Source organism: Canis lupus, chromosome 6 (genome assembly GCF_003254725.2).
Source record: "Canis lupus dingo isolate Sandy chromosome 6, ASM325472v2, whole genome shotgun sequence".
Classification (NCBI taxonomy): Eukaryota; Metazoa; Chordata; class Mammalia; order Carnivora; family Canidae; genus Canis; species Canis lupus.
The window spans coordinates 69,278,290-69,297,161 of NC_064248.1; the positions used below are offsets into that span (position 1 = coordinate 69,278,290).

Consider the following 18,872-nt stretch of genomic DNA (forward strand, 5'->3'; position numbering starts at 1 on the left):
CCTTATACTTGGGAAAGTGCTAACATCTGGCATGCGACAGGCCCCGGACAGAAATGTCTGAATGGATGACTATAAAAGAACGGTCATAATGGATAAGATGAATAATAAGGCTCTAAGGAGATAAGGACAGGGTTTTCCTGCAGCAAAACTGCAGCCATGTCTTTACATTTCATCTTGCAGCTTCTCAGCAATCTAAGAAGATGATGCGTAGTGGAGAGAAAAACAAAAGTACCATCAACAACTGGCCGTTCGTGGTAAAAATTCCTTTTGTATATGTGCTCCGATGGATCACTTTTATGAATTATCTTAATTATTTTACATCTGTTACCTAGTAAAATTACAGGTTTTTTTTTTTTACAACCTTTCCATGTAACGCACCATCAGAGTTCATTTTCTTACTCTTTTCTGAGAAGCAGAAATGAAGAGATTACAGCAGAATAGAGGTGCTTATAAAATAATAAATACCTGGAGAAAGCAGTAGCGGACTTTGTCTTCAGCATCTAGAATGCACGTGTCCTGGTTTAATGAAGGGACAAGACAGTCATCCCAAATGCTTCCTCTGGGGCCGCTGTCCTGGCTTTGGGCTAAAGCTGCACTGCTCTTGCAGGATCCTGGGCCAGCGACACTTTTCATGTGTTTCTGTTTTCTCATTTACAAACTGGACGTGACAATAACGTAGGCATAGCTCGGAGATACTGCAGGTTTGACTCCAGACCGCCACAAGAAAGCAAATGTTGCACATCAAGTCCATCAGATGGGTTTATTTGGTTTCCCAGTGCATATAATAGTCATGTTTACACTGACAGTAGTCTATTAAGTGGGCAAGAGCATTATGTCTAAAAAAGGCTATAGACCTTCATTGAACACACTTTCTTGCTAAAAAATTTTAAGCATCATATAAGCTTTCAGTGAGTCCTGATCACTGATCGCCCATCACCATCGTAAGTAATAAAGAAAACACCTGTGATACTGTGAGAATCCCCAAAATGTGACACAGAGACGCAACGTAAGCAAATGCTGTTGGGAGACCGGCCCCGACAGCTTTGCCTGATGCACGGCTGCCACACACCTTCACTTTGTAGAAAACGCGCTGTGAAGCGCAATAAAACAGGTGGTCTGTGCCTGCCTCCTGGGGGCTTAGTGAAGATCAATGACCTCAAACACGTGAAGGACTTTGAGGAGCACCCAGCATATACTTAGCACTCAGCAATTACTAGCCATAGTTTTGAAGACACCATCTATTCATAGTATTTTCTTGTATTTTTTTAAAAGATGTTATTTATTTATTCATGAGAGACCCAGAGAGAGGAAGAGACACAGGCAGAGGGAGAAGCAGGCTCCATGCTGGGAGCCCAATGCGGGACTTGATCCCAGGACCCCGGGATCACGCCCAGAGCTGAAGGCAGACGCTCAACCGCTGAACCACCCAGGCGTCCCTTGTTGTATTTTCTTGACCGGCAAGTTTCTCACACCTGTCCTTTCTCTTTTGTCATCCTTCCCTCCTTCTCTTTTCTCCCCCTCCTCTTCCTTCCTCTTCCTCATGCCTTCCTCCTCCCTCCCTCCTCCTCCTTCTCCTCCCTCCTCCTCCCTCCTCCGTCCTCCTCCTCCTCCTCCCTCTGCCTTCTTCTTCCTCTTCGTCCTTTTCAGTCACTTAATTTAACTACACTGCCATCTCTCTTTAAAGATATTGATCAATTCCAACTAGTATGGTCTTAAACACACAAAAAATTTAGTCCAGAACCTAACCAAAACCATGATTTTCTTACCCAGTGTCCCAGTAAGTCTCAATATAACATATTAAAGTAAATTAAGACCTAATTCTAGAAGTGTGGAACGTTCACTGACACTTGTCAAAAGTATTTTTCTGACCCCAGTGTCTCCTGGAAACATGACCAGCTGAAAATGTGTATGTGTGTGTTGTATATTTTCCTGTCATGAACTATAGGGTTGAAGCAAGAGTTTATAGGAAGCTGTTAGTATGACACGGAATGTAGCTACCAACTATCTCTTAGTTTCATTTTACTTTAAAAAAATGACAAAGGGATGCCTGGGTGGCTCAGCGGTTGAGTGTCTGCCTTTGGCTCAGGGAGTGATCCCTGGGTTCTGGGATCGAGTCCCACATCGGGCTCCCTGCATGTGGCCTGCTTCTCCCTCTGCCTGTGTCTCTTCCTCTCTCTCTGAGTCTCTCATGAATAAATAAATAAAATGTTTAAAAAATAAATAAAATAAATTTAAAAATTTTTTAAATTTAAAAATGACAAAGCTGTCGTGAAAGCCCATCCCATAAAAGCAGCACAAGCCTTAACTAAAATAATCTTAGATAGAAGTGCCCATCGTGGTTCTTGGAATTGGAATTTTCTTCGTGTGAATCTTTCAGATGTGTTCCCTCGATTATTATCTCGATTTTGCCCGCATCACTCAGTTCCCGGTTATCATGTCAGGCCCTACTTGAGATGATTTAAAAGTCGTGCAGTGGGGGTTTCTGGACTCTCTTTCGTGGTGTCTGAAGCAATACACTCACCAGAAAAATATTTTATATTCTTTTGGAGGAGGAAGCACGTTCATCCTCATTTTCCCCGTAAACACCCGCATGAAGCAGCACAGCGAGCATAGTGCCCGGAGCGGTGTGAGCACTCCCTGTCGCCAGGCGCTGACACTGGACTTGTCGCATAATTGGCCTCATTTCCCACTTTGCGAGGAGACGCGGCCACTGAGCCCCTGTGGTCTGCTCTCTGTGTGCAGCGTGTGAACGACACTGGCCCTGAGCAAGCTTCGGGAGCGGAGAAGGGCCGAGCTGCTGCTGGCCTGTTGGGGGGCCGGAGCCCCAGAAGCCGCTGCAGATCCGGAGCCGCCTGCCCCCCCCCCCCCCCCCAGCATCCTGAGGCCAGTCCCAAAGCAGCCTGATTTGCTCCCAGGACGGCGGATGCTGCTTTGCTACGTGCGGCCTGCACGTCGTGAGCAGATAGTTTTCTCTCTCAGGGCTGCTATTTTCCTTTCTATGCCAAAGATCAGAGAAGGAAACTGGAATCACAGCACGTGTTTTCGTTTTGAGAGGCCGCAGTAATGAAAGGAATCGGGGGGCGCCCGGGTGGCTCAGTAGGTTAAGCGTCCGACTGGTGACAGCGGCTCAGGTCATGATCTCAGGGTCGTGGGGCCGAGCCCCGTGTCATCTCCGTGCTCACGGGGAGGGGCTGCGACTGGCCTCGGCCTCTGTCCTTCCCCACCGCTTAGGCTCCCCCGCTCCCCAAATGAATAGATAAATCATTAAAAAAAATAATAATGCAAGTAATCAGATTCACTTTTTAATTTAGTTTTGGGTAGTTTCAACCCAGGATTACAAATATCTATGTTAACAGGTAAATGGCACGTGTCCCGTGAATCCACCGATGCTACTGTCCGAAAGGAAGCAGCAGGACTTTCTCCGGGGCAGCGCTCCTGCCGCTTCCGCACACAGTAGGCTTCTCTAAGTGCCCGATGCCCACACAGTGTGATTCCTCACCCGCTGCCCTTTATTCAATTTCTCATGTTTCCTCTGGGCTCTTTCCACTGAGGTTCTATCAGTATCAGGCGTCATACCAGACGGCTCTGTTTAGTTTTTTTTTTTTTTTAATTGAATTTAAAACAATTCAGAGAGGGACACCTGGGTGGCTTAGCGGTTGAGCGTCTGACTTTGGTTCAGGTCGTGACCCGGGGATCCTGAGATCGAGTCCCACATCAGGCTCCCCGCATGGAGCCTGCTTCTCCTTCTGCCTGTGTCTCTGCCTGTCTCTCTCCACGTCTCTCATAAATAAATAAATAAAATCTTAAAAAAATTAAAACAATTCAGAAGGCCATGTATCCAGCACATATATACACCACTGTCACCCAAGTATTTGCCAAAACACCTTCATAGCCTTTATTAACCTTTGAAAACTTCTCCTTGACCATATTCTTAGTTGCTAAGCCCACCAAACAGGAATTAATGGGCCTTTTGGTTATATGACAATGAATATTTAAACAGGATACAGTAAGTGCTGGTATTTGAAGGAAATACAGCTTCACTGGGTTACCTATTTACAAATTCATCAACCTCAAGTATTGAAAAGCAGTGATAGAATTTTCCTCTTAGTGATTTTAGGAGAACGGATTTGTCTGGGAGAACCGTCATGAAGTATCTTCAGTGCCTTTCTCATATTTAGGTGAATCTGCTGAGGGTTGTGCTGTTCAGATTTCTTTTCTATCACCCGGTGCAGCAGTGCTAGTGGAGATGATGATAATTAACCAAGGGCTATGCTCAGGGCAGTCAGGGATATAAGTGCATGTGTGTTTAAATGCTAGTGTTGAGTCCTAGGAGACTAATTTACTTAACAAATAATTATTCAGCAGTTCTGTCTAAATTAACTTTTACTATTCCTGTTTACTTTCCCTTTGGCTACAAGTGTCTGGTGGGATGGGAATTACATAGTGTCAAGGTGAATTTAAAATATAGAGGGATTCTCTAATTTGAAGATAGTAATAGGGGGCAAATGGGGTTACCCGGGGGCTCAGGGACAATATCTGGTGAATAAACAACACTGTGGGATTTTTTCGTTTTAAGATTTTATTTATTCATTTGAGAGAGAGAGAGATCACAAGCAATGGGGAGGAGCAGAGGGAGAAGCAGACTCCCTACTGGGTAGGGAGCTGGACACAATGCTTGGTACTCAACCCCAGGGCCCTGGGATCAGACCTGAGCTGACGGCAAACACTTAACCAAATGAGCCACCCCAGGCGTCCCAACAGTGTGGTTTTGATGAGCATGTGTTCTCTTCGCCAGTGGTTCCCCACTTTGCGATGAAGTATTCCCTAATCCATAGCAAAATGAGAAAAGCAAGGCAAATTTCGAGAGCTTTCCTTAAAGCCAAATGGATTTAGAGACTTTATTTGTAATCACGTGATTCCTGATTTGTCGTGCATGTGCCCAAAAAATGCCTTTCAAACAACTGTAATAATATTCCCTCCCCCCACCCCCCACTCCCCCCAACAATGTCCTCACTTGTAAAATAAAAAAGCTACTCAGGAAATGCAAATTGAAACAAGATACCACTCATACACCCATAAAAATGGCCCAAATCCGGGACACCGATGATACTAAATGCAAATGCTGGTGAAGACGTGGAGCAACAAGAAGGCCAAGTCATAGCTGGTGGGAATGCGAAATAGTGCAGCCACTTTGGAAGACAGTTTGGCGGTTTCTTGCAAAACTAAACATACTCTTACCACCCGACCTGGCAATCATGTTCCTTGGCATTGATCCAAACTGAAAACTTGTGCCCACAAAAAACCCTGCACGTATTTATAGTAAATCGACTCATAATTCCCCAAACTTGGAAGCAACCATGATGCCGGTCAGGCGAATGGCTAAACTGTGGTATTTTCAGGTAATGGGATATTATTATGGCAACGCTACAGCCCGAGCAGAAAGCTCACCGGTGTCCAGCAGCCAGGTGGGGGGGCTGCGGAGAAGGGGGAGGACTGGAATACACACAGAATACACACTCCCCGGGTCACCTGGCCCCACCAGCTCACCTGGACAACTTTGAAACCATCCTGAACACCTGCGAACTAGACCTGAGATTTAAAAAGAGAATAGCTGGCAGGCTACAGAGGGAAGGGTTTCGCGTCTGACAAGGTAGGAAGGCGGAAAAGAAATAAAATAAAAAAGAATCCAGTGGGGGCGGGGGTCCCCACGAGGAGCCGGGCTAAGGGGTCAGAAGCCCCAGGACAGGAGAGCCCCGGAGAAGCAGGAACCTTAAAGATCCACCCGATTCTTCCTGGAGGGAAAGGCGCTCAGCAGGGAAACCAGGCAGGACTGGGGGGGGGCAGTGGGGCCCCCAGGTGGGGGGTAAGGAGGAGTGAGGGAGGGTGGGGGGGAGGGCACAAGTTGGCAGGGACTCTCCTGCTGCTGGGCGCCCCTGGGTCGGGGAGGAGGCGGGGAGGGCCCAGGACAGCGGGGACACTCCTGCTGCTGGGCGCCCCTGTGCTGTGCAGGTCAGCGCCCCCACCCCCTGGAGCATCCAGGCCAGCGTGGACTGGGAGACTGCGGTAGTTACCGGGGGAGCTGACTCCGGGGCTGGAGAGCAGGCCACCGCCAGTGGGGTTGGTCTTCCTGGTGTCATCCTGTGCCTGGGACAGAGTGGGGCCCCCAGGGCACAGGGGCCTCAAGGGTAAAAAGCTCCCGCTAAGCCGTGCACCTGGCAGGGGGCTGGGTAGTTCCCCCAGGTGCACACACCTGAGAGCACATCAGCGCCTCCCCCAGAAGACCAGCTGGAAGGACAGGGGAAGAGCAAGTTCTTGGCCAAGCAGCGCTGGAAAGCTCCAGGGGAAGTCATGGGATCTACAGTATATAGAACCAGGGGATACCCTTCCTTTTTCTTTTCTTTCTTCCTTTTTCCAGTACAACTCATTTTTAGCCACTCTGCACTGAGCAAAATGACTAGAAAGAAGAACTCACCACAAAAGAAAGAATCAGAAACAGTACTCTCTGCCACAGAGTTACAGAACTTGCATTACAAATCGATGTCAGAAAGCCAATTCAGAAGCACAATTATAAAGCTACTGGTGGCTCTGGAAAAAAGTAAAAAAGATTCAAGAGACTTCATGCCTGCAGAATTTAGATCTAATCAGGCTGAAATTAAAAATCAATTAAATGACATGCAATCCAAACCGGAGGTCCTAATGATGAGGGTTAAGGAGGTAGAAGAAAGACTGAGTGACATAGAAGACAAATTGATGGCAAGGAAGGAAACTGAGGAAAAAAGAGAAAAACAATGAAAAGACCACGAGGAAAGATTAAGGAAAATAAATAGCCTCAGAAGGAAAAATCTACATATAATTGGAGTTCCAGAGGATGCTGATAGGGACGGAGGACCAGAAAGCATAGTTGAAAAAAATCATAGCTGAGAACTTCCCTAATTTGGAGAGGGAAACAGGCATTCAGATCCAGGAGATAGAGAGGTCCCCCTAAAATCAATAAAAACCATTCAACACCTCTACATTTAATACTGAAACTGCAAATTCCAAAGATAAAGAGAAAATCCTTAAAGCAGCAAGAGACAAGAGATTCCTAACTTTTATGGGGAGAAGTATTAGGATAACAGCAGACCTCTCCACAGAGACCTGGCAGGCCAGAAAGGGCTGGCAGGATATATTCAGGGTCCTAAATGAGAAGAACATGCAGCCAAGAATACTCTATCCAGCAAGGCTCTCATTCAGAATAGAAGGAGAGATAAAGAGCTTCCAAGATAGGCAGAAACTGAAAGAATATGTGACCATCCAAACCAGCTCTGCAAGAAATATTAAGGGGGACCCTGTAAAAGAAAGAGGAAGCCCAAAGAAATAATCCACAAAAACAGGGGTTGAATAGGTATTATGATGACACTAAATTCATATCTTTCAATAGTAACTCTGAACATGAATGGGCTTAATTATCCCATCAAAAGGTGCAGGGTTTCAGACCATATAAAAAAGCAAGACCCGTCTATTTGCTGTCTACAAGAGAATCATTTTAGACCTAAGGACACCTCCAGCCTGAAAATGAAAGGTTGGAGAACCATTTACCATTCAAATGGTCCTCAAAAGAAAGCTAGGGTAGCAATTCTCATATCAGATAAATTAAAGTTTATCCCAAAGACTGTAGTAAGAGATGAAGAGGGGCACTATATCATACTTAACAGATCTATCCAACAAGAAGACCTAACAATCATGAATATTTATGCCCCTAATGTGGGAGCTGCCAAGTATATCAATTAATAACCAAACTAAAGACATACTTAGATAGTAATAATTAATAGTAAGAGACTTCAACACAGCACTTTCTGCAAATGACAGATATTCTAAGCACAACATCACCAAAGAAACAAGGGCTTTAAACGATACACTGGACCAGACGGATTTCACAGATATATATAGAACTTTCCATCCAAACGCAACTGAATACACATTCTTCTCAAGTGCACATGGAACTTTCTCCAGAATAGACCACATACTGGGTCACAAATCAGGTCTCAACCAATACCAAAAGACTGGAATTGTCCCCTGCATATTTTCAGACCATAATGCTTTGAAACTTGAACTCAATCACAAGAAGAAATTTGGAAGAAATTCAAACACATGGAGGTTAAAGAGCATCCTGCTAAAAGATGAAAGGGTCAACCAGGAAACTAGAGAAGAATTAAAAAGAGTAATGGAAACTAATGAAAATGAAGATACAACCGTTCAAAATCTTTGGGATACAGCAAAAGCAGTTCTAAGAGGGAAATACATCGCAATAAAGGCCTCCCTCAAAAAATTGGAAAAAAACTCAAATACACAAGCTAACCTTGCACCTAAAGGAACTGGAGAAAGAACAGCAAGTAAAACCTACACCAAACAGAAGAAGAGAGATAATAAAGATTCGAGCATAACTCAATGAAATAGAGACCAGAAGAACTGTAGAACAGATCAACAAAATCAGGAGTTGGTTCTTTGAAAGAATTAATAAGATAGATAAACCATTAGCCAGCCTTATTAAAAAGAAGAGAGAAAAGACTCAAATTAATCACGAATGAAAAAGGAGAGATCACAACCAATACCAAGGAAATATGAACGATTTTAAAAACATATTATGAGCAGCTATACACCAATAAATTAGGCAATCTAGAAGAAATGGACACATTTCTGGAAAACCACAAACTACCAAAACTGGAACAGGAAGAATTAGAAAACCTGAACAGGCCAATAACCAGGGAGGAAATTGAAGCAGTCATCCAAAACCTCCCAAGACACAAAAGTCCAGAGCCAGATGGCTTCCCAGGGGATTTTTATCAAACATTTAAAGAAGAAACAATACCTATTCTACTAAAGCTGTTCTGAAAGATAGAAAGGATGGAATACTTCCAAACTTGTTTTATGAGGCCAGCATCACCTTAATTCCAAAACCAGACAAAGACCCCACCAAAAAAGGAGAATTTAGACCAATATCCCTGATGAACACTGATGCAAAAATTCTCAACAAGATACTAGCCAATAGGATCCAATAGTACATTAAGAAGATTATTCACCATGACCAAGTGGGATTTATCCCCGGGACACAAGGCTGGTTCAACACTCGTAAAACAATCAATGTGATTGATCATATCAACAAGAGAAAAAATAAGAACCATATGATCCTCTCAATAGATGCAGAGAAAGCATTTGACAAAATACAGCATCCATTCCTGATCAAAACTCTTCAGAGTATAAGGATAGAGGGAACATTCCTCAGCATCTTAAAAGCCATCTACGAAAAGCCCACAGCAAATATCATTCTCAATGGGGAAACACTGAGAGCCTTTCCCCTAAGATCAGGAACACGACAGGGATGTCCACTCTCACCACTGCTATTCAACACAGTACTAGAAGTCCTAGCCTCAGCAATCAGGCAACAAAAAGTAATAAAAGGCATGCAAATTGGCAAAGAAGAATTCAAACTCTCCCTCTTTGCAGATGACATGATACTGTACATAAAAAAACCAAAAGACTCCACCCCAAGATTGCTAGAACTCATAAAGCAATTTGGCCGTGTGGCAGGATACAAAATCAATGCCCAGAAGTCAGTGGCATTTCTATACACTAACAATGAGACTGAATAAAGGGAAATTAAGGAGTCAATCCCATTTATAATTACACCCAAAAGCACCTAGGAATAAACCTAACCAAAGAGGTAAAGGATCTATACCCTAAAAACTACAGAACACTTCTGAAAGAAATTGAGGAAGACACAAAGAGATGGAAAAATATTCCATGCTCATGGATTAGAAGAATCAGTACTGTGAAAGTGTCAATGTTACCCAGGGCAATTTACACATTGAATGCAATCCGTATCAAAATACCATGGACTTTCTTCAGAGAGTTGAAACAAATCATCTTAAGATTTCTGTGGAATCAGAAAAGACCCCGAATAGCTAGGGGAATATTGAAAAAGAAAACCAGCAGCCAGGGGCATCACAATGCCGGATTTCAGGTTGTACTACAAAGCTGTGATCATCAGGAGAGTGTGGTACTGGCACAAAAACAGACACATAGATCCATGGAACAGAATAGAGAACCCAGAAATGGGCCCTCAACTCTATGGTCAACTAATATTCAACAAAATAGGAAAGAATATCCACTGGAAAAAGGACGGTCTCTTCAATAAATGGTGCTGGGAAAATTGGACAGCCACGTGCAGAAGAATGAAACTAGACCATTCTCTGACACCAGACACAAAGATAAACTCAAAATGGATGAAAGATCTAAATGTGAGACAAGATTCCATCAAAATCCTAGAGGAGAACACAGGCAACACCCTTTTTGAACTTGGCCACAGCAACTTCTTGCAAGATACATCTATGAAGGCAAGGGAAACAAAAACAAAAATGAACTATTGGGACTTCATCAAGATAAAAACCTTCTGCCCAGCAAAAGAAACAGTCAACAAAACTAAAAGACAACCTACAGAATGGGAGAAGATATTTGCAAATGACCTATCAGATAAAGAGCTAGGATCCAAGATCTATGAAGAACTGATCAAACTCAACACCCAAGAAACAAACAATCCTGTCATGAAATGGGCAGGAGATATGAACAGACATTTCTCCAAGGAAGACATACACTTGGCCACCACCACATGAGAAAATGCTCCGCATCACTTGCCGTCAGGGAAATACAAATCAAAACCACAATGAGATCCCACCTCACACCAGTGAGAATGGGGAAAATTAACAAGACAGGAAACCACAAATGTTGGAGAGGATGTGGAGAAAGGGGAACCCTCTTGCACTGTTGGTGGGAATGTGAACTGGTGCAGCCACTCCGGAAAACTGTGTGGAGGTTCCTCAAAGAGTTAAAAATAGATCTGCCCTATGACCCAGCAATTGCACTGTTGGAGATTTACCCTAAAGATACAGATGCAGTGAAATGCCAGGACACCTGCACCCCGATGTTTATTTATTTATTTATTTATTTTTTTTTTTATTTTTTTTTCACCCCGATGTTTATAGCAGCAATGTCCACAATAGCCAAATTATGGAAGAAGCCACAATATCCTTTGACAGATGAATGGATAAAGAAGATGTGGTTTATGTATACAATGGAATATTCCTCAGCCATTAGAAACGACAAATACCCACCATTTGCTTCAACCTGGATGGAACTGGAGGGCATTACACTGAGTGAAGTAAGTCAATCGGAGAAGGACAAACACTATATGGTCTCATTCATTTGGGGAATATAAAAAATAGTGAAAGGGATAAAGGGGAAAGGAGAGAAAATGAGTGGAAAATATCAGTGAGGGAGACAGAACATGAGAGACTCCTAACTCTGGGAAATGAACAAGGGGTGGTGGAAAGGGAGGTGGGTGGGGGGTGGGGGTGACTGGGTGATGGGCACTGAGGGGGGCACTTGGCGGGAAGAGCACTGGGTGTTATACTATATGTTGGCAAATCGAACTCCAATAAAAAATATACAAAAAAACCCCCCAGATATTTCTCCAAAGAAGACATACAGATGGCCAACAGACATATGAAAAGATGCTCATCATCAGGGAAATACAAATCAAAACCACAATGAGGTACCACCCATCAGGATAGCTAAAATAAAAAAGGCAAGAAATAAGAAGTGTTGGTAAGGATGTGGAAAAAAGGAACCTTCATGCACTAATGATGGAAATGTAAATTGGTACAGCCATTATGGAAAACAGTGTGGAGATTCCCCCAAAAGATGAAAAATAGAAATACCATATGACCCAAAAATTCCACTACTGGGTATTTACCAAAAGAAAATAAAAGCATCAATCAAAAAAAAAAAAAAAAAAAGGAATACACACAATACACACAAGTGTGTAACTCTTTCCCTGGCTGCAAAGAATATGGACAGCACAGTGCCTTCTGGAAAATAAACAACATAAACGTTTACATCTTACCCTATTATTTTTCAACCATCTTAGAAGACCCTTAAAACAATGAACGAAACCGTGGATATTTTTTAAAGAGTTCATCAAACTTACAGAGACTTGACCTGTCTTCACTAATACTATTTCTTCAATAAGTTTCATCCAACTTAGCGAGGATGATTAAAATAGACTAGGGTTCTTTTAAGCTTTAAAAATTAAGATAAAAAAATGATCATGACACATACATGCTATTGAGACCTGAAAAACCTAAAGAAGGGAAATTTTTGTTCAAGAGTTACATAGCTGCATCCAGTCCAAATGCTTCTAAATGTCGTGAAACAGAGCTTACTCAGTAAGAATACAGATGCAGCTTTCTTGGTCCCAGTAATACTCAGACTTCAGAACAAAACTCTTAACACACTTGGGGGAACTCATGGCACCTAACTTAGAAGCATCAAGCTGTAAAAGACATGATGAGCATTACATCCAACTCTACAGTAAGTTAAAAAGCAACATATAAATTTGAGAAGATTCTATGAAGTCCCGAATATCCGAGCCTTGTGATTCCATAGCACAGTGGCTGTATATGGGCAAGTATAACGAAAGAATAAAAACTGGGGTACCCGGGTGGCTCAGTTGATTAGCAGCTGCCTTTGGCTCAGTTCATGATCTCGGGGTCCTGGGATTGAGCCCCACATTGGGCTCCCTGCTCAGCAGGGTCTGCTTCTCCCTCTGCCCCTTCCCTGCTTGAGGGCTCACTCGCTCTCTCACTTTCTCTCACTTTCATAAATAAATACGTCTTTTTAAAAAAGAATAAAAATGAAAAGACCCATGTAATGTGAACCCTGTCAATAAGATACAGTACTCAGATAACAGCATATTTTCCTGTTTTGATTAGGTTTTCTCTTCAGTCACACTGGGTTTGTTTTTTAGTCAAATCTGCCAATAGGTATAGTCAATGATGAAGTAAAAAAGAAAAAGCAATGAGCTGATGCTTGCCACAACCCAACTGCACTACTCAGACACAGCCATTATATGGTTTGATTAGACAGACAATATAGAAGTTTAAAAAAAAAACACTGGGACAATTTAAAAACTGATAACAGATATTTTTAAGGAAAAAAATGAATTTGGCATGAAAATTTTAAAACCTAGATTCTTTATTTTGGATTTCTTCAATACTATCTATGGGAGAAAGGGCAACAGAGGGTCCTCAAAGAGCAGAGCATTGTTAGTGGTAATTGTAGGTTCCGAAAGATGGGATGAGAAGGGGAAGGATGAGAGAGGAAGAAACACAAGAATAACAGAACAGTATTAATCACTTAAACTGTCCTTACAACGTTCCAGGCAGTTCTAAACACTTGATATCCATCCATTTACTCCCTAACAATTACGCTGAGATAGGATGGATGATTATACCCATTTCACAGGTCGGGCATCTGAGTCGTAGAGATTCACCCAAAGAACATTACATGGTGGGTGATGTCATCTCCAATTTACGGATGTAGACCAAGTCCTGGAGCATCATGAATTTATTACATGGCATTGGAGCATAAGATTTCAAGTGAGAGTTTCAGAAACCAAAGAACAAGGGAAGAGAAGCACCAAAATTAAGTTTCTCAGATGGACTGAGGGACGTGGCCTTTAAGAACTTCACACCCAGACCAATGATTAATCTGACTTGTGGGTAGGACTCAATTCCTAACACAGTACGTGACACACATGAGGATGCCTTCCTTGTACACTTTCCTTTGCGACAGTCATCACATTAAATAATTCATTGTTTAGTAATCTCTTTCCCCATAGATTGTACGCTTTGTTCATTTACTGAGAGCACATTATGAACCAGGTAGGTGGTACTGTTCTAGGAATTTGCAGTACGTCAGGGAATAAAAAAAAAAGATCCTTACCTTTTGCTTATTTAGCTTTGCATCCCTAGCACCTAGCAGAGTGTCTGGCACCCCATGGTTCTCAATAAATATTTACTAAATGAATAAATGAATCAATTAAGAGGGTCAGGGAGGAGCAACAGAAAAAAACTACAGAGAAAAGGAAATATTTGGGTTTGATCTATTAACTCCCGGTTTTTAAAATTAAAATCTTAATATGGTTGTGATTAATAAAGATGATCTTTTTTTTATTACTTAACTCACTGTTAAAAGCAGAAATGCTATGAAATATATTTTAATTCCAAAACCAAACTATGATCCACGTTCTGAAGGAGGACATGTGACTCAGGATGCCGTACTTGCTCCTTTGACAGACAAAATTTTCTAATTCGATTCCCCAGAGCCTCGCCTGTGTTTGTGTTCACCACTTTTCCAAAGGTGACTTTCCAAGGCAAGTCTCTCAGTAATTAGAGGCATTTATCCTAAAGCTTATTTGGTTTTAGCAGTGAGGTTACAGGCTGTCATCCACATTGTTATTGACTCCCTCAATTACAGGCAATGGCATTTCACCTCCATGCAAAATATTAGTAAATTAACAATCTCCACTCTGCATTCATTTGGGAAATCTGCTCTGCTTGTGATGACGAATGTGACAGGCAGGGAGTAATCAGAGACATTCTGGTAATACCTTTTAGCCTTGCAAACATCAATTAAAACTCTGGCTCTGCACTTGCAGTTGGGGGTTTGGTCTGGAGGGTAAATTTCTTTTTTCATGACACAATGCCGAAGTCAGCATTGGTAATTTGCAAGAGAAACAGAGAACAATCTCAACAAAAATAGCCAGAGAAACATCCGCTCTGATTTTCTTGAATCTTTCCTATTTTCAATGTCTCTTGAAGACCATGAAGTGAACTCTAGCACTGTGAACAATTTTCAGATCAGATTTACAATTCCCTGACATGACAACTTTGACTCAAATAAATATTTCTTTATAGTGCTAGAAAGACTGCAAAGAGATTATTATTCAAGTGTTGTGACTGTCTCAGATCTAAGGGCATCTTAGTCTAATGAGATTTTTGTATCCAGTAATTGCTAGGTCATAGGGGCCCTGTGGATGAGCTTCAGTAGATTTACCTAAAATTTGTAAAAAACAAAAAACAAAAAACAACAACAAAAAAACCTTACATGCATTTTATTAAGAAAGGCATGCATTATTTTCATTAGATTGTCTACCAGGCATTGTAATCTCCCTAGACAAGAATCTCTGGTCTGGTAAGAAAAACTCAAGGGTTGTGGGGAGGGTTCTGTTGAGCTCTGCCACCATCCAACTATCATGGAGCTGCCCTGAGGTTAGGGTCCTCTTCCATAAAAAGTTTTCTTCAGATGGCCAATGATTCCTTTGTCTCCTCTGTTTTACTACTTGAATTTCTGATGTTATGGGATCATAATTTAGCTGAATCTTCACCTCTAACTTCTCGTATTCTAATAACTGCATGAAATAATGATTTAGCCTCATCTTTCATTGGTACATTGAGTATCATTAACCACAAAACAAACTAATTATAAAAACATTAATATTAGCATTGCGTTAATGGAACAGAAAGATCAATGCCTTCCATTTTCAGATAGAAATACTTCTTTAAAGCAAGTCAAACATTTAGGCGACTTTTTTGTGCCATCAGGATCTCACTTTCTTAGGTGGTACATCGTGATAAAACCTGACTTAACAACTTAAGTCTAGTAACACTATATCAAGTATGTGTTTTTAAGTCTATCAATATTATTAGGTTTCCAAAGACATAAGAGTTGAGAAATTGGGTAAATACTACTTTAAATCATCCAAATAATTATTTAAACATCGTTTCTTTTTTTTTCTTTGGGGGCTACAGAATTCTAGCCAAGGTTAAAATTTATCTTTTTTTGTGAAATCAAACTCAAGTGAAAGTATTTTTTATCATACTGACTTAATAAAGGCAAAGCAGGTAAAAATTATCATTTTTTCCCATTGTATCTAAAACCCATGAAAAGCCACTTTTTTTTTTTTAAGGTAAAGAGGGTTTCCAAATGCGAACAGGTTAATTAGAAACCTAAAAGATGGTTCTTACAACGGACATGTAAAAATCTAGCTAACTTACTGTCATGATGAGCCCCTTCTCCTGGAAGTATTTGACCAATGGAGCAGCGTTCTGCTTGAAGTTCATTAGTCTCCTTTGGGTAGCTTTCAGATTGTCATCAGGCCGCCCCTGTTGCTCTGCGCGCTTCAGTAATCTTTCTTTGAGCCTCTGATTGGCACAAGCCAAGAACACCACCAAGTCGGGAGTACAGATCTGCGAAGAACACCAAACAAGTAGACAAGCATTCAACACACCAGCCAATGCAAGTGTGGGCAGTGGCATTCAGCTCTTTTAGTTCTGTTGAGGATGCTATATCTTTGGCCCCCTGGGTCTTTGCCAGCACATTTCTAGGGCTATTGCTCCATACAGGAACAGGAGGAGTCATTGCTATTATAAAGGTACACCTTGAAGTTCTTGAAAGAAATTAAAAGTGCTACTCCAGTGAACACAGAAATGATAAGGAAGTGGAAGTGATACAGGCTTATTGCTGATATGGAGAGAGTCATGGATAGAAGATCAAAAGAGCACAGCATTCCCTTAAGCTAAAGCCAAAGCCTAATCCAGAGCAAGGCCCTAACTCTCTTCAATTCTGTGAAGGCTGTGAGGTGAGGAAGCTGCAGAAGGAAAGCCTGAAGCTAGCAGAGAGGGGTTCGTGGGGCTTAAGGAAAGAAGCCTTCTCCATATTGTAGAAATGCAAGGTGAAGTAGCAGGTGCTGAGAGAGAAGCTACAGCAAGTTATCTAGCAAGTTATTTAGCTAAGATAATTCATGCAGGTTGCTCACACGGAACAGCAGATTTTCAGTCTTATCCTGGAAGAAGATGCCATGTAGGTCTTAGCTACAGAGGAAATCAAGGCCTGGCTTCAAAGCTTCAAAGGACAAGCTGACTCTATTGTTAGGAGCTAATGCACCTGGTGACTTCTAAGTTGAAGCCAATGCTCATTTACTGTACTGAAAATTCTAGGGCCCTTGAGAATTATGCTAAATCTACTCTGTCTGTGTTCTATAAATGGAACAACAAAGCCTGGATGATGGCACATCTGTTTAAAACATGGTTTATGGAGTATTTTAAGCCTACTGTTGAGACCCATCGCTCAGAAAAAAAGATGGCTTTCAAAATATTATCGCTCATTAACAATGCACCTGATTACCCAAGAGCTCGGATAGAAATGTACAATGATATTAACATTGCTTTCATTCCTGCTACAGAACAACACTGGTTCTGCAGCCCACGGACCAGGGAGTAATCTCAACTTTCAAGTCTTATTATTTAAGAAACACATTTTGTGTTAATACATATTATTCAAGAAATACATAGCTGCCATAGGTAGTGATTCCTTAAGTGGATCTGGGCAAAGTCAACTGAGAAACCTTTTGGAAAGGATTCACCATTCTAGCTGCCATTAAGAACGTTTGTGATTCACGATAAGAGCTCAAAATATCAAAATTAATAGGAATTTGGAAGCTGATTCCAACCCTTATGGGGGACTTCAAGGGGTTCAAAACTTCAGTGGAGGAAGTAGCTGCGGATGTGAGAGGACTAGCAAGAGAACGAGAATTGGAAGTAGAGCCTGAAGATGTGATTGAATTGCTGCATCTCGTGATAAAACTTTATGTAGTCGCTTCTTATGGATGAGCAAAGCAAGTGGTTTCTTGAGATGGAATCTGCTCCTGGTGAAGATGTTGTGGAGATTGTTGAAATGAAAACAGAGGATTCAGAATGTTACATAAACTTGGTTGATAAAGCACAGGAGAGCTTCAGAAGATTAACTCCAATTCTGAAAGAAGTTCTACTGTGGGTAAAGTGCTATCAGACAGCACAGAGAAATTATCTATGAAAAGGAGAGTTGACTAGGGGGGCAAACTTCATTGTCTTATTTTAAGAAATTGCTGCAGCCTCCCCAAGCTTCAGCAACCACCGCCCTGATCAGTCAACAGCCATCAACATCAAGGCAAGACCCTCCACCAGCAAAAAGATTAAACCTCGCTAAAAGCTCAGATGATGGTTAGACCTTTTTTTTTTAACAATAGAATATTTTTAAACTAATAAGGTATGTATGCTGAGTTTTTTAGGCGTAATGCCATTGCACACTTAATAGACTACAGTATAGTATAAGCATAACTTTTATATGCACCGGGAAACAAAAAACTTCATCTGACTTACTCTATCGTGATATTCACTATTGCACCTGAACCACAAAATCTATAAGGTCTGCCTGTAGCTCATGTAAATGGCATTCCCCAACCTGCACAGCTACATGCAGTGCCTTCTATATTTCTGGAAAATACTTTTTGTTCATGTTCAAACAAGTTTCCAGGTTGAATTAAGAACAGTAGAAACAAAACTTTTTCAAAGCTATATGTGACCAGATTTTAGAGAGGACTTGATGAGCGGACTATAACTAATCTCTGCAGTAAACAAGTACTGCTCCTATTATTACTTTTTGCTGTCCTTTAAAAACTGTCAGTTATAGGGGGACCTGGATAGTTCTGTCCGCTAAGTGTTCAACTCTTGATTTAGGCTCAGGTCATGATCTCAGGGTCATGAGATGGAGCCCTGCATGGGGCTGAGTAGTGCAGAGCCTGCTTAGGATGCTCTTTCTTCCTCTCTCACTGCCCTTCCTTTCCTTCCCCCACCAGATGAAACCCTCTCTCTCTCAAATAAATAAGTAAATAAGTAATTAAGTAAGTAAATAAATAAATAAATAAATAAATAAATAAATAAATGTATCTACTATATGCCAGGCCCAGTGCTAAGTTATTTTCTTATGATATTGGTAAAATTTGCAATACTCTACAAGGTACATATTATCTCCAGATGAATAAACTGAGGCTCTGAGAAATGAGGTACTTGTCTGAGGTTGGATGGTCAAACATCAAAGCTGATATTAGAACCTAGGTCTGTCTGGTCTAAGGCCTGTGTTCCTTTTACTATTACAAAGAACCAATTAACCCAAAAGCT

At 41.6% G+C, this 18,872-nt stretch overlaps 1 protein-coding gene across 1 annotated transcript in view; it reads right to left on the reverse strand.

Annotated features, from left to right (window-relative positions):
* The window catches only part of AK5 (adenylate kinase 5), a 237,889-nt gene that overhangs the window by 171,646 nt on the left and 47,371 nt on the right, over positions 1-18,872 (reverse strand). The window contains 1 exon segment of the mRNA XM_025417943.3: positions 15,933-16,124. Coding sequence (XP_025273728.2) covers positions 15,933-16,124 — 192 coding nt within the window.